Source organism: Nothoprocta perdicaria, unplaced genomic scaffold (assembly GCF_003342845.1).
Source record: "Nothoprocta perdicaria isolate Ctin4 unplaced genomic scaffold, notPer1 scaffold_101, whole genome shotgun sequence".
Taxonomy (NCBI): Eukaryota; Metazoa; Chordata; class Aves; order Tinamiformes; family Tinamidae; genus Nothoprocta; species Nothoprocta perdicaria.
Genome location: NW_020454106.1, coordinates 2,347,492 through 2,360,566, shown reverse-complemented (window position 1 = coordinate 2,360,566; position 13,075 = coordinate 2,347,492). Strand labels below are relative to the sequence as shown.

Here is a 13,075-nt window from a genome sequence, read left to right as displayed (position 1 = left end):
GGCCGCTGCAGGGGTAGGAGCCGGGCCCGGGGGGGGGGGTGGTCGCGGCTGCGCTTCCCGCCCCCCCCGCGCCGCTCCCTCCCGTCCCTCCCGCGCGTGCGCAGTGGGAGCGGCTCCGTTTTTGGGGGGGGTTCCCCCTGCACATGCGAAGTGCACGTGTGCAAGGGACGCACATGCACCGCACACGTGCTTGCATGCRTGTGCAAACTGCACGTGTGCACTTGCAAAATGCGCAGCACATGCGTGTGCATGCTGCAAATGCACATACGTGTGCGCACAACTAACGTGTGTGCACACGTGTGTGTCGCTGCACAACATGCATGTGCATGCACGGCATGTACACGCATGTGCAACTTGCCTTGYGCATGCATGTCACACTTGCACGCTGTGCATGTGCAGCACATGCGTGTGTGCCCATGTGCACACGCACGTGTGCACACCTCACACGTGCCACATTCCCTGTTGCAGCGATGCCCACGTGTCCTAACTACCCGCAGGCCCTGCTTTTTGCAGGGATTGGGATCCGGACAGGCCTCCCTGCCCGTTTGCACGCACTCGATTCCCGCTGTTCTGTCCCTGTGCAGGAGCTCCGGCATCTCCCATGGCTCCGGCTTGCAGGGAGCTGCCGCCTTTTCCTTCCTGACCTCCGCCGCCTTAACCCCTTCGTGCCCGGCTTTCCCGCTGCCTCTTTTCCCGGAGAAGCAGTCCAAAACACTCATTATTAAAACTGTGTTTTGCTGCTAGTTGTCCCAAGAGCTTTTGCCCGGAAGCGGCCGGGCTCCTTTGCGGGGATTCGGGAGCCTGCGTTTGCAGGGCGGTCGGCAGCACTCCAGACCGCTCCGGGAGCTGAAATCCCTGTTGGAAAAGCCGGACGTGGTCGCTGCGTCCGAGCGGGGCTGGAGTGAATCGTCTGCAGCGCCGAGTTTGTCTCTTTGGAATAACCTGGGTCCGGATTTGCAATGCAAGAGCATTCCTGCCTGTTGCACGCATTTCTTTTGAATTAATGCATTTATGGGTGTTTTCCACATGGGAGCGGGTAAATTCGCTGCTGCTGTTTCCCTTTGGCCATTGGAGCCTTTTTTTGGGGGGAAAAAAACCCAAATGTAGCAACAAAGCCAGCAGAGCACAGGCAAAACGCAGCTGGTTTTTAGCTCTTAAATAGCCCTTAAACCCMAGCAGCACCTCCCAGGGTGCCGGGACACCGGAATTGAGGCGAAACTGCTTGGAAAATGCTGCTGACGGCAAAAAAAAAAGAGGGAAAAAAAATCCCTTGGCTTTTGCAAGGGGTATTTTTAGCGGGGCCGCCGGGTCCCGGGCGGCTCCGGGCACGTCCCGCCGCCGCGGTTGCCGCCTCCTCTTGCACAAGGAGCCGGCGCTCGGGCTCTCGCGCTAATCCCGGCGCTGGCAAACGCCCCGGGCCGGGAATAACGCCGGGAATGTAAAAGCGCGGGAAGCAGCTGGCCGTGCGCGTGGTTGCAAACGCAGTGGAGAAGCATTTTGGGATGAAAACGTTTTGTTTTTAAGGAAAGTAAAAAGTGGGGATATTGCAGCTTRGCCTCCACGCGCCCCCCTGGAACTCCAGGCTGGATCGGAGGGAATTTAGGGAAAAGCAGCAGGGAGGTCGGACAAGTTGAGGGAGCAGCAGCCGCGCTCTGAGCCGGGCCGGGGTGAACAGCAGGGAAATAGGAGCCAGGATCTGGATCGCTCCAAAAAAGCAAAGGCGGGAGGTGGCAGCGAGGGCAGCCCGGCCTGGGAGCGGATGAAAGGGGCCGTGTTTCCCTGCCGGAGACTTTCCTCCCGTTGGGAAATCCCGGGAGGCGGCTGGGCCGGAGCCAGGAGCAGAGGTCGGGCTCCAAGCGGCTCCGTCGCCACATGTCGGGATCCTCCTCCGGAGGGCTGTGTCCAGGGGCAGCAAAGCCAAGGTCCTGCTCCGCTGGGAAGTGCCCTTGGGAAGGGGATCCCAGCCGCGCGCTGGGATTTGCGGGAAGCTGCCGGTTTCTTGCTGCGTTTCCGTGGGCTTTGTCCGATCCGGGTCCCAGGCGCTGCCTGGACGGGTGGCACTGCCGTAGGAGCCCTCCGAAGCTGCATGCGGAGGCGGTGGCAGGAGCAGGGAACATCCATGAGGATCAATCCTATCCCTACGCACAGTGGGGTCCTTGGAGTGGGAGACATGGTGGAAAAGGGGAGACTCGTTTGGAGCGGGGCTCGCTCTTCCCGAGTGTCCCTCAACTGCGGAGCTGGGGGTGTCCCCTGGGAAGGGGCAGGAGCAGGGAGAGGCTCCCGGAGAGTGGCCGCATTCTCCGGAATCCTGCGTCCTCCGGAATCCTGCGTCCTCCGGGATCCTGCTTCCAAGTGGCTACAGGGGAGACGGAGCGTCCGGGACGCTTCCTCCATTGGGAGCTCCTCATGGCTCCGGGAGGTGACTCCCATGGCACTAATAACTCCCGATGGATTTCTCCTTCGGGGCCATCCTCCTCTCCACCTGAACCCACTAGGGTCCGAAGGCTGGGAGGCTCCCAGAGGCTCCCGGTTGCCGGGAGCACTGGAGCCACATTCCAGGCTCAATCCCCACGGCCCCTGTGGCCCTGATCCCGTTAGSCCAGGGAAGGCTGCTCCCTCCTGAGGTGGATTCATTTCCATCGATGGAAACAGGCGTGTGGATGCTAGTGGTGGAAAACAGTGAGGGAAATGGAGACAATCCGTGGCAGAGGTGAGGCGGGAACGTCTCCCACTTGCTGGAAGAGCAGCACATGGAGAAGATGGGGAGCAACTTGGGCTCCGTTTGTCAGGAAAGCTCTATTCCCGTCTCTCCAAAGTCGCGGTGCCCGGAGACGTGGCCGCCATCCGGTCGAGGCCGTCCAGAAGCTGCAGGTTCCCAGCACCGGGAATGTGTCCCGGCGCGAGGACAGGGCTCGCGTGGCACCATCCGGAGCATCCTCCCGTGGGAGCAGGAGGAGGAGGAGGAGGGCCGGGAGGCGAGGCCGAAGGCGCGGGGCCGAGGAGCGGCACCACAGCCCCGCTCCGACGGCCGCGTCCCGTTGTGTTTCGCAGGTTGTCGGCGCGTGCAGCGGCCGGGAGCTCGGCGAGGGCGGCCGCGCGGCCGCTTCCCGGCACCATCGCCGTGCCCAGCAGGTGGGTGCCGCGGGGTTATCCCTGGGAGCGCGGCTCCGTGCCCCTTCCCTGCCCCTTCCTGACGCCTCCGCTGCCGCTGCAGGACGGGCGCCGCCGCCGCGGACATGGACGAGATGGTGGCTGCCATGGTGCTGACGAGCTTGTCCTGCAGCCCGGTGCTGCAGAGCCCCCCGGCCGGCGACAGCGGCGGCCCCCGTGAGTCCCCCCGGCTTCGTCGCGCGCGGGAGCCCCCAAGCACCCCACATCCACACACAGAAACTTCCCGCTGGGAAGCGGAGACCGGGGCAGCTCCCAGYGCTGCTCCCTGCCTCCTTTTGCCCTTGCCCAGCACAGCCTGGGGGTTTCCCGGGCGGATAATCCGCGTGTGCCGGGCAGCCCCGCGTATTCCCAAGCGGCTTCGGAGTCCCCGGCGGGGCGGCCGCTCCTTTTTATAGAGGAGGTTTCATTCCCCGGGAGTCAGCGGATAAAAATAGCAGGCGGCAGCCGTGGGAAATGCCGGCTGCAACTGGGGAACACCGGGAAGCCGGATTGAGGGAGGCGCCGAGCCGGGTTTGGCCTCGCTGCCAACCACCCATTCCTGGGAGGGAGAAGGGCGATCCTGGACCCTTGCCAATGTGGAAAAAAATCTTTCCATTTGTATTGTTTTATATAATTGCTTATTAACTTATCTGTGTGTGTCTCAGCGTCGCGGGCGCCCTGCGACCCCTGGAAGGAGAGCGGCGACGTGTCGGACAGCGGCAGCAGCACCACGAGCGGGCACTGGAGCGGCGGCAGCAGCGACGCGTCGGGCGCCGGCGGCAGCCCCAAGCACTCGAGCGAGGCGCCGGGCTCGCCGCCCCGCGACGACGGCTTCGACACCGACTGCGACCCGCTGCTGCTCGCCGAGCCCGCGCCGCGCAAGAGGAAGGTAGGGGCTTGCGCCGGGGTGCGCGCCGGTGCCCGCCGCCCGCGCCGCTCACGGGCACCCCTCTCGCCGCGCAGAACTCGCTCAGGGTGCTCTACAAGTGCCTGTGGCCCGGCTGCGGCAAGGTGCTGCGCTCCATCGTCGGCATCAAGCGGCACGTGAGGACCCAGCACCTCGGGTAGGTGGCCTCCTGCAGCCGCCCCGCGCGCTTCCCCGCGGATCCGGGTGGGAAGAGGGGCCTGGCCYGTGCACCGCATTCCTCCTCGGGATAAAGGCCCTTATTCCGCCGCTGTGGGTTTCCCAAGGGCTTTTCCACACGGACATTCCTGCAGCGGCCGCCCCCTCTAGTGGCTCCGAGGCTGCCRCGCACGGGGCCCTGAGCCATGGTCATGGGGAAGGTGGGATCGGCTGCAGTTGCTCAATCCTTGTTTTTTTTCCCTGTTTTTCGCCGCCGCAGTGACGGCGCCGACTCGGAGCAGCGCAAGCGGGAGGAGGACTTCTACTACACGGAAATGCAGGTGAAGGAAGAGGCCGCTGTGGAGCCGACCGCCAGCCCCACGTCGCCGTCGGCCCCCGCCGGCCTGCAGGGCAAGCTGGAGGTGCCGCTGCCGGAGGCGCCGCTGCCGGAGGTGCCGGGCAGCGCGCTCAGCCAGTCGGCGCCCAGCTCCTTCTGGCACATCCAGGCGGATCACGCCTACCAGGTGAGCGGCGCCAGCAATTCCGGTGCCGGCGGAATGCAGCCCGCCCCGGCGGGCGCGGTACCACGCGCCTGGAATGCGGCCCYGCTGCATCCCGGCCGACAGCTCGCGGGCTCTTGAGGCACGGAAAACCTGGAGACGCGGAGCCATGGCTGTGCATCTCCATCCTATCCCATGGCGCCTCTCCGGCGTCCCGCGCATTCCCAAATGCTTAAGGGCCAGGGATTTTGGGAAGCCTGGCAGGAGCTGGTCCCGGCGGTCCCCGAGCCCCTCTCGTCTGCGCCGTCCTGAGCGCGGCCTCAACCGCATCCCCCTCTCGTCCCGCAGGCCTTGCCCTCCATCCAGATCCCGGTGTCCCCGCACATCTTCACCAGCATCAGCTGGGCCACGGCCACCTCGACGCTCCCGTCCCTGTCGCCGGTGAGTCCCGTGTGCCCTTGTGCCTTGGTGTTGGCCATGGCTCCATGCTGCTTCCCTGCAGTGCCYGGGGACGCCGTCCTCCTGGTCCTGCGTCAATTTTGATGTTTTTTCGTGCTCCCACAGGTTCGGAGCCGCTCGCTGAGCTTCAGCGAGCCCCAGCCAGCGACACCGCTGCTCAAGTCCCACCTGATCGTCACGTCCCCACCCAGGGTGTCCCTCGGCGCCAGGTGAGAGGCTACCTGCCCCGTTCGCAGAATCCCAGRATGGCTGAGGYTGGAAGGGACCCCCAGGGCTCCCCCAGCGCAGCCCCTGCTCCAGCAGGGACACCCAGAGCACGGGGCACCCGGGCGCATCCCGGCGCGCTGGCAGATCTGCAGAGCAGGAGCCTCCGCAGCCTCCCTGGGCAGCCTGGGCCAGGGCTCGGGCACCCTCCCACCAAACAAGTTCTTCCTCACGGCCACATGGAGCTGCCTGCGCTGCAMCCTGCACCCACTGCCCCTTGGCCTGCCCCTGGCCACCACCCACCAGAGYTTGCACCTTCCTCCCTCCATCCTCMCCTCAGRTTCTTACACACATTGAYCAGGYCCCCTCTGAAGCTATTTAATTCCCTGGGGTGCCCCCTGGGAGTGCCAGGCRTGGGGCACATCCAGCCCATGACACACTGGGAGTGGCTGCTGGAGCAGGAGGCCTCTCCCGGTGCCGCATCCGCAGCCCGGGACCTGCCCATGGCATCTCCCCAGCTCCCTGCAATAAACCCAGGCGAYCAACAGGTCGCCTTGGGAGCTCCAGGGGACACCGCACTGGGAAGCGGCTGCTCCGCTTCTGTTCTTCTCACACCGCCCTCCTTCCCTGCGCCAACTCTGCTCCTGCTCCATGGCCTCCGTGGTMTCCCAGTGTCCCAACTCGGTGCTGGGACACAGTGCTCCTTCCTGCCCCCATGTTGGTGGTATCGTGGGGTCTCCAGCTCCTTGTTGGATCTTCACCCACCTGCTCAACACCTCTGGTCAACATCTCAACTCCTGAGCAGGTTCTGCTGCTCCCAGCTTGGGACACGCATTGGGATCCGTAGGCTGCTCCGGGAAGTTGCTTCCCTACATTGCGCTCTCCCTTAGGGCTGTTAGACCTGGGCTTGAGCACAAGGCCCTTCAAGAAGCCCCATGTCCCACGTGGGAAACCAGARCAGTTTTCCCCCCGCTATGTATTGCTGCCTTATTAAAAGGTAGGTCAGTCCCATATCTCAGCTCGGGGCTTCCTAAGATGCCACTCGGCTTTGGRTGACGCGTCGTGGGCCCTGCCGCACGGGCAGCTGTTCCCTGCACCGAGCCGTTGCGTTTCCCTCGCAGGAAAGTCCGCGGAGAAGCCAAGAAGTGCCGCAAGGTCTACGGCATCGAGCACCGGGACCAGTGGTGCACGGCGTGCCGGTGGAAAAAGGCTTGCCAGCGATTCCTGGACTGAGCCCACGGGGCGCCGCGCCGCTCCCGCTGCCAGCGCCCACGGAGCGCCCGCGCCGGCAGCACCGCAGCYGGGACCTCGCCGGTGTCCCCTGCGACACCAGAAGGGACCTCAAGAGCCGCCTGTAAATCCCCCCCCTTCTGTATATTGTACATCTGCTGGGTTGGTTCTTTACCTTTTTACCTTTTTCCAGATTTTTTTTTTTAACCAGAATGATGAAAATCTCCCTTTTTACCATAAAAACAGGGAGGGGGCAACGTGCGGGAGGAAGCTGGTTGTTTGGTGCTCAGGAGAGCTTAGGTGTGATCTTGGGACCAAAGAGCTTCCCGATTTTTCCCAGATCACCGCTAAGAATCGCCTGGATTTCCTAGGATGAGGYGCCGAGGCAGCTTTCCCTGGCCCTACCTAGAAAGTGCAAATCCCTTACGGGACAGCACTGGTAACGTGCAGAGCTTTAAAACAAAAACGGGCAGGTTGTTGCTAGCAGCACACAGATGATCCTGACGGCAGGAATGGGAGCTCTAGGCTCATGTCCCACGGTCCTCACTGCGTCTTTTGGAGCTAGGCTAAACCAAAATAACTGTTAAAAAGCATACAGTTCTTTTTCCCTAAGCGGGTCAAAGCGGCCCCAATTCAGCCACACTGAAATATTTGCTTTTAGAGCCTCTGGAGCCCTGCAGGACATGAGCACATCTGCTAAAAGGACCTGCTTATGCTGCGGAAGAGACGTGCCAGAAAACCCTGGAGTGCAAAAGCAGCCCTGGGAGATGCCTCGGTTTTCCAACTTTTTAAAAAATTATTATTTTAATATTTGTATTTGCASTCTTGCAACTGCCCTGACTGTCAGTCATCGTAGCAGTTGTCTCTATGCAGGTGTCTCCTCGTATCTCGTCTCCGCCGCATCTTCCTGGGTATTGCACAGGTTTTACCCCCAAATCAGCCACCGATTGGGTGGAAAACACCCTATTTGCCTTTTTTTCCCCCCCACTTTTTTCCGTCTGTGTCAGTGGAGGGTTGGATTTCCCGTCGTCTTTCTCAATGGCCATAAAATACAACCGAGAGCGGGTGCCTGCAGCCAGCTGGAGCCTGGTTGTGGAYCACACAATTAATCTAAAATAGTAAAAAAACTCAAATAATGGGGYTGGGAGAGTATTATTACTACTTCTAAAATTCTCCTGGGTCAACAGGAGTTCTGCCACTAAAGGGGGCAGGCAAAGCAGGTTTATATATAGATATATTACAGGTGCTTGTTGACTTTTTTGTTCTATTTGTAATTTTGTCCATGTGAGCAGTGTGTTGGTTCAGAACCCGACCTTTCTTCCACACCAAACTGGCAGATGCACATTGGAAAGCAAGGAGAGAAAAGCAAAGCAGTGCRGTGCCTGCCCTGCGAGCAACACGCCAGGGAGCCTGGTAGGAAAGAGCTGGAAATTAGGCCGTAGAAAGACAAAATTCTCTCCTTCTGGGCTGCTTTTGCTCACTGCTTGTGTGGTGGGTGATGGTCAGTGATTGCATTATTCCAGAATGGGTGTAAATTCCCATAGGTTGGGGATGAAGGCAATCAGGAAAGTTCTGCTCGGTGCCTCTCTGTGTGTTTGCTTCCCAAATATTCTTCCTAATTAAAGCTTGGAGCTGTGCATGGAGCAGGGAAATAGGGGAGAGAAAGGGAACAAAATCATTCGTGTTGTCCTCAGACTTTGTGCCTTTGCTCCTCCCGACCTGTCAGGACACGGGACAGACTGGAGGCTTTTGCTTTGCCCTTTCTGTGCCGTTTTTGCCCCAAAGCAGGATGAAGGCGACTCCGACCTGGTGGGCTGTCGTCCCTTCCCAATGCAGCTCTCCTCSGCTTTCCCCTCTTCCTTGCTTCCATCCTGCTGCTCCCAAGGGTGAGAGCTCAGGAAACTTAAAACAAGCTATGGGGAGTCGCAGGCAGCTCTTGGTGACAATCCCAGGAGCCTCGGGAAGGGTTTTATCCCTGGGAAAGCAGAGTGTCGCATTGGACAATCTGGCACCAGCAMCCCAAGCCCTTCCCGTCTCCCACCAAAATCGTATTTTTTTTCACTGACAGAAGACCAGAAGATTACGCTTTATGTTAAACATGATTAAAATTAAAAAACAAAAATGAGGTAGGGGGAGAAAAAGGAAGATTTAAATAAGTTGGGAATAAGGGTCAATGCCAGTTGAGCCAGAGCTCTGGCTGCATCCTGGAAAGCCGGTCCCGCTCCGGGGGCTCGTGTCCCTCTTGCAGTGCCCCGTCCCCCCTGGCTGCCCTTAACGTGCAGCCACATCCGGGGGTTTTTCCCCTTGGGAATATTTTGTATCTGGTTGTTTTGGGACTGGTTCAAGGATGGGCCRGGACATCCCTGCAGCTTCTCTTCCCACGGGCTTTTTTGCCGACAAAACCGTCCCGACGCTCGTGGCTCTCCTGCTTTTTTTGTGACATTTACCTTTTTTTACAGGGGAACTGGTAAAGGCTATTGGAGAGTATTTTTATTTTTTACATTTAGGGAAAAAAAATAATATTTTTGCAGGAATGACAGCAGACTTCTACAGTGTCCATCTGATTTGGTGGCATTTGGCTTCCCTCACCCCCTCCCTTATCTTTACTATTATTTTTAACCTTGCTTCCAAGCAGATCCTGACCATTTGACTTTTCCTCCTGGCACATGAGGCTTTAAGACCTTCCCGAGCTCTTTGGGCCCAGCGGCAGCTTGTCCTGGCTGCCGAATCCGGCTGGATTCACTCGCCCCTGGCCCGGCACGTATATATATATGTATGTATGTATATAGGAACCTCTCTTGGGCACTAATTGGAGGCTGGCGACTGTGATGCCCCGCAGTTGGACCTTAAGGAAAACCATGTTTTTTTAACCCAAAGTTAGGGCAGCGTTGGGTTGGTGGAGGGTGCAGCGTGGTCCTCGGTGGGGGACACACTGCTGTATCAGTGACTCTCTTGTCTTGCTGGAGCTTTTCTCAGCTGTCTTCCAAGTATTATTTTTATTGTATAAAAGAAAAAGAAAAAAAAAGGATTTTTTGTAAAAATTTTAAAGAAGTGAAATGTAATTTTTACAGCAGCAATACAAAATATATTTTATAAGAAATAATTAAAAAAAAAATGTTGGCTGGTGGCTTATGGTCTCTGCCTTGGCTTTGGCGTCCCGTGTCCGGGCTGGTGTTCCCGGCGTTCCCGCGGCGCTCCGGCCCGGACCACGGCGCGTGGCACCACTAGGTAGCAGTGTCGGCCAGGCGCTGGGCGGCAGCGCGCCGGCCTCGCCGCCGCGCATGGCGGCGCTCCTTCCTTTTAGGTGTTTTTTTATTGCCTTTCTCYGGGAAAAATCCAGATTCCCTCCAGTTTCTATTTGCAGGGAAGGGTGGCAGGGAAAGGAAGGGGGTTCCGAAGGGATAACAGCAGAAGGGCTGAGGTGGGAGCAGYATTGGCCACCGAGCGGCTCCAGCCGCCCGCAAGTCGGAGCGGTTTCCATGGCAATGCTAAAAATAGTGCCGTGGCTCTCGCTGGAGATGCCAGTCAGCGCCCCAAATCCATGGAATAGGCCCCTGAATCCATGGGCTTGACCCTCACCGCTCCCTCTCCTTTATGTGGCCAATGCCCTGGCTTGCGGCTCCACGGGAGGTGGGAAAAATTGGGATGCAGAGACATGCAGAAGGCTCYGAGGGGGATAATTTCATAATAAGTGATACCGTGCGCGACAAGTTGGGGCAAGCCAGGATCCCGGCACTTTCCCGGGATGCGAAGCCCTGCTGCTCTACATCTGCACAACGCGGAGGAGATTCGGTGCAAGGCGTGACAGGAGCCGGGCAGAAACCCTCTCCCCTCTGGAATAYCCCCACATTTTGCAATATCCCAATATATTGCAATAGCTAGCAGGTGATATCCCACATATCCAGCCTGTAATCACTGCTTCCTTCTTTGCTGCACTGGAGCCAGCCCGCATTTCCAAGCCTGGCATCTCCCACCCTCTCTGTATCGGGGAACTCTTGGATACTTTGGGCATCCTTCAAGCATTAATACTCAAAAAAGCTTCTTCCCCCCTTAAAACCTGCTTTTTTTTAAACCACTTTCACAGGGATTTGTGTAACTTCTGGGAAAACTATCCATGTTTTTGGGAGCTGCAAGGGGAGCGGGGTCAGCAGGGCCCTGCGCTGCYGCCGTTGACCCGAGTGATCGGTTGCCAGTCGCAAGGATATAGTAGAAATAGTAAACTAATTTATTGATTTTTTTTTTTTTTTTGCTATGTACAAGTTTAATGGAGAAATCTTTGTATGAAACAATTAAAAAGAACAGGTTCTTTTGAGATATATTTTTTTGACGGCTTTTTTGTTTTTTACAAAGAGTTAGGGGCAGTGCTGCGGGTGAGACCCCGGCGAGGCGCTTCCCCGGTCATGCTTTCRGCAGCGGGATAGGCAGGAGGAAAGCGCCCCAATTCCCGGGCGTCATCCTGGGAATTGCCCAACCCCAAATAAGCCCCTTTCCCGCCCCCGCCGCGGTGGGACAGCAGCTGGGACACAAGACATGCCATGGGCGGGGGACAAGGGACACATGGACACGGCCGCATCGCTGAGCAAAGAAGTCAACCCCGGAGACCGCAAGGAGAAGCGCCCTCAAAAATAAAGGAAGGTTTAAAATGGATGAAGGAAAATGSTTCCAGGTGCTTTCTCGGAGCAGCTTTTAATGCCCACGGCCCTCCTGCACGCCCCGCTCGGGGAAGGGGACGCTGGGAACATTGAAGACCCGATGGCGTTTCAAAAACCGCAGCGCCCGTTCGAGGTACCACAGTGACGGAAAAGCTCCAATGCGTCCTTTTCCAGCGCGGTTCCTCCCTCCCAACCCACCTCAGGTCTGGATTAGGGGTGTTTCCAGCGGGACTAAAATTTGGCAAAAATCCTGCCAGATTTGTTTTTATTTTACTTTTTTTTTTTTTTTTTTGAATTGTATTTTTCTTTCTTTCCCACCCAAACGATATCCCTCCCCACAGTCCGCTGCCCCCAGGGAGCCAGGGGGCAAAATCCTGGCTCCGGAGGCCGCCCTTCTTCACGTGCTGGTTTGAGCGGCTGCGGTCCCGAGCTCTTGAGGAGGAGGAGGAGGAAGAGGAGGARGAGGAAGAGGAGGAGGGAGAAAAGTGATTGCCGAACGCGTGCGAGTCTGGAGCGCTTTTGGGGGGGTCCGTCAGGGTGCAAGGTGGAGGCCGGCTAGGTGGACACAGGAGCGGGGTTTAATTTTGCCTGTGCCTGGCAGCGGGAGCCGGGAGGCGGTGCCGGAACGCTACAAAAAATAAAGAAAAAAAGGGGAAAAAAAAAAAAAGGAAAGAAAAAAAAGAAAAAAAAAAGAAGGAAAAGAAAAAGAAACACAAGAAAAACAAAAAAACGGGAAAAAAAGCAGCTGAGCGGAGAGCGCAGCGGGCCTGGGGGCAGCTCGGCCCGCGAGCTGCTCTCTCCCCCGGGGGGCTCCGGCAGTGGGGATGAGGCCGGGGGGTGTCGTGGCAAAGCCTCTTAGAGAACTAAAAAAAAAGAAAGAAAAAGAAAAAAGTGTTTTTTTTCTTTAATTCCCTCAATTATTTCATTTTATAGGTATTTTATGGGTATTTTTTCTTTCTTTTGCCCCTTTTTTTRGAGGGGTGGTGTGAGGGGGGGCCTGAAACTTCCTTTCACCCATCGTTGTGATGAGGTTCAGCCAGGTCTCTGCCTACTGGAAAGGGGCTGCTCCCAGGGCCGCCATGCAATTAAAAACTACGTCCTTCAACGCTGAGCAAAGCCATGGTGGCACGGGAGGACGGGCTGCTGCCAAAATGGAGGRGTCAAGCTCCTCCGTGGGGAGACCCCATTTTGTGGGGAGACAGAATGCACTCCAAATTTTTAAATTTGGCATTTTTTTCCCCTCGGAAAACATATTTCTTCCCCATGCTGCCACCTCCCCWGCCTGCCGCAAGGAGCTGCCGCCTCAGCGCTGTGCAACCAAAATGGCGCCCACTGAGGGGGAGAAGCTGGGGGTGCAGGGAGTGGATGGCAGGGCCGCAGAGCTAAAATTGAAATAAAAACCATAAAAATAACAGCCGCAGGCTGGGCCAGAGTGGGTTGGGGCCTTGTGGGGAGCAGGAGCCAAGGTGGGGAGAGAGGCACTCGCTGCCTCTCATGAGGTGGCCGCAYTGGGCGCCATTTTGGGCGTCTGCGCCTGGCGCCATTTCGGGTGCTGGCGTGCGGGGAGGGAAGAGGATGAGGAAGGGTTGACTTTTTTGGCCGCTTCTAAAGGGGCCGCGGGGTCGGCGGGGGGCTCGGCGCGGGCGGCTAGATCTCGTTGTGCTCGTTCAGGTCGGCGGCTATGTCGTACTCACTGGAGCGGGGCGCCATGCCCAGGTACTGCTTGAGGAACTCGCTAAAGCGCTTCTGGTTGTTCCACTTGCGCGCCGACTTCCTCACGCCGATGAAGCCCCCGTAGCGCTTCTGCACGTCGCGGG

General features: G+C 58.1%; 2 protein-coding genes across 2 annotated transcripts in view; one reads left to right on the top strand and one right to left on the bottom strand.

Annotated features, from left to right (window-relative positions):
• The first annotated feature begins 2,642 nt into the window (after positions 1-2,642).
• Positions 2,643-9,257, top strand: ZNF395 (zinc finger protein 395). Its single transcript, XM_026041019.1, has 8 exons — positions 2,643-2,710; positions 3,215-3,327; positions 3,816-4,039; positions 4,114-4,214; positions 4,494-4,737; positions 5,062-5,154; positions 5,278-5,381; positions 6,498-9,257. The coding sequence occupies exons 1-8, from the start codon at positions 2,643-2,645 to the stop codon at positions 6,607-6,609; spliced, it is 1,059 nt and encodes a 352-aa protein (XP_025896804.1). The 3' UTR covers positions 6,610-9,257.
• A 3,569-nt stretch (positions 9,258-12,826) lies between these two features.
• Positions 12,827-13,075, bottom strand: part of PNOC (prepronociceptin) — a 5,296-nt gene continuing 5,047 nt past the window's right edge. Inside the window, exon 3 of the mRNA XM_026041006.1 lies at positions 12,827-13,075. Coding sequence (XP_025896791.1) covers positions 12,906-13,075 — 170 coding nt within the window. The 3' untranslated portion in view covers positions 12,827-12,905.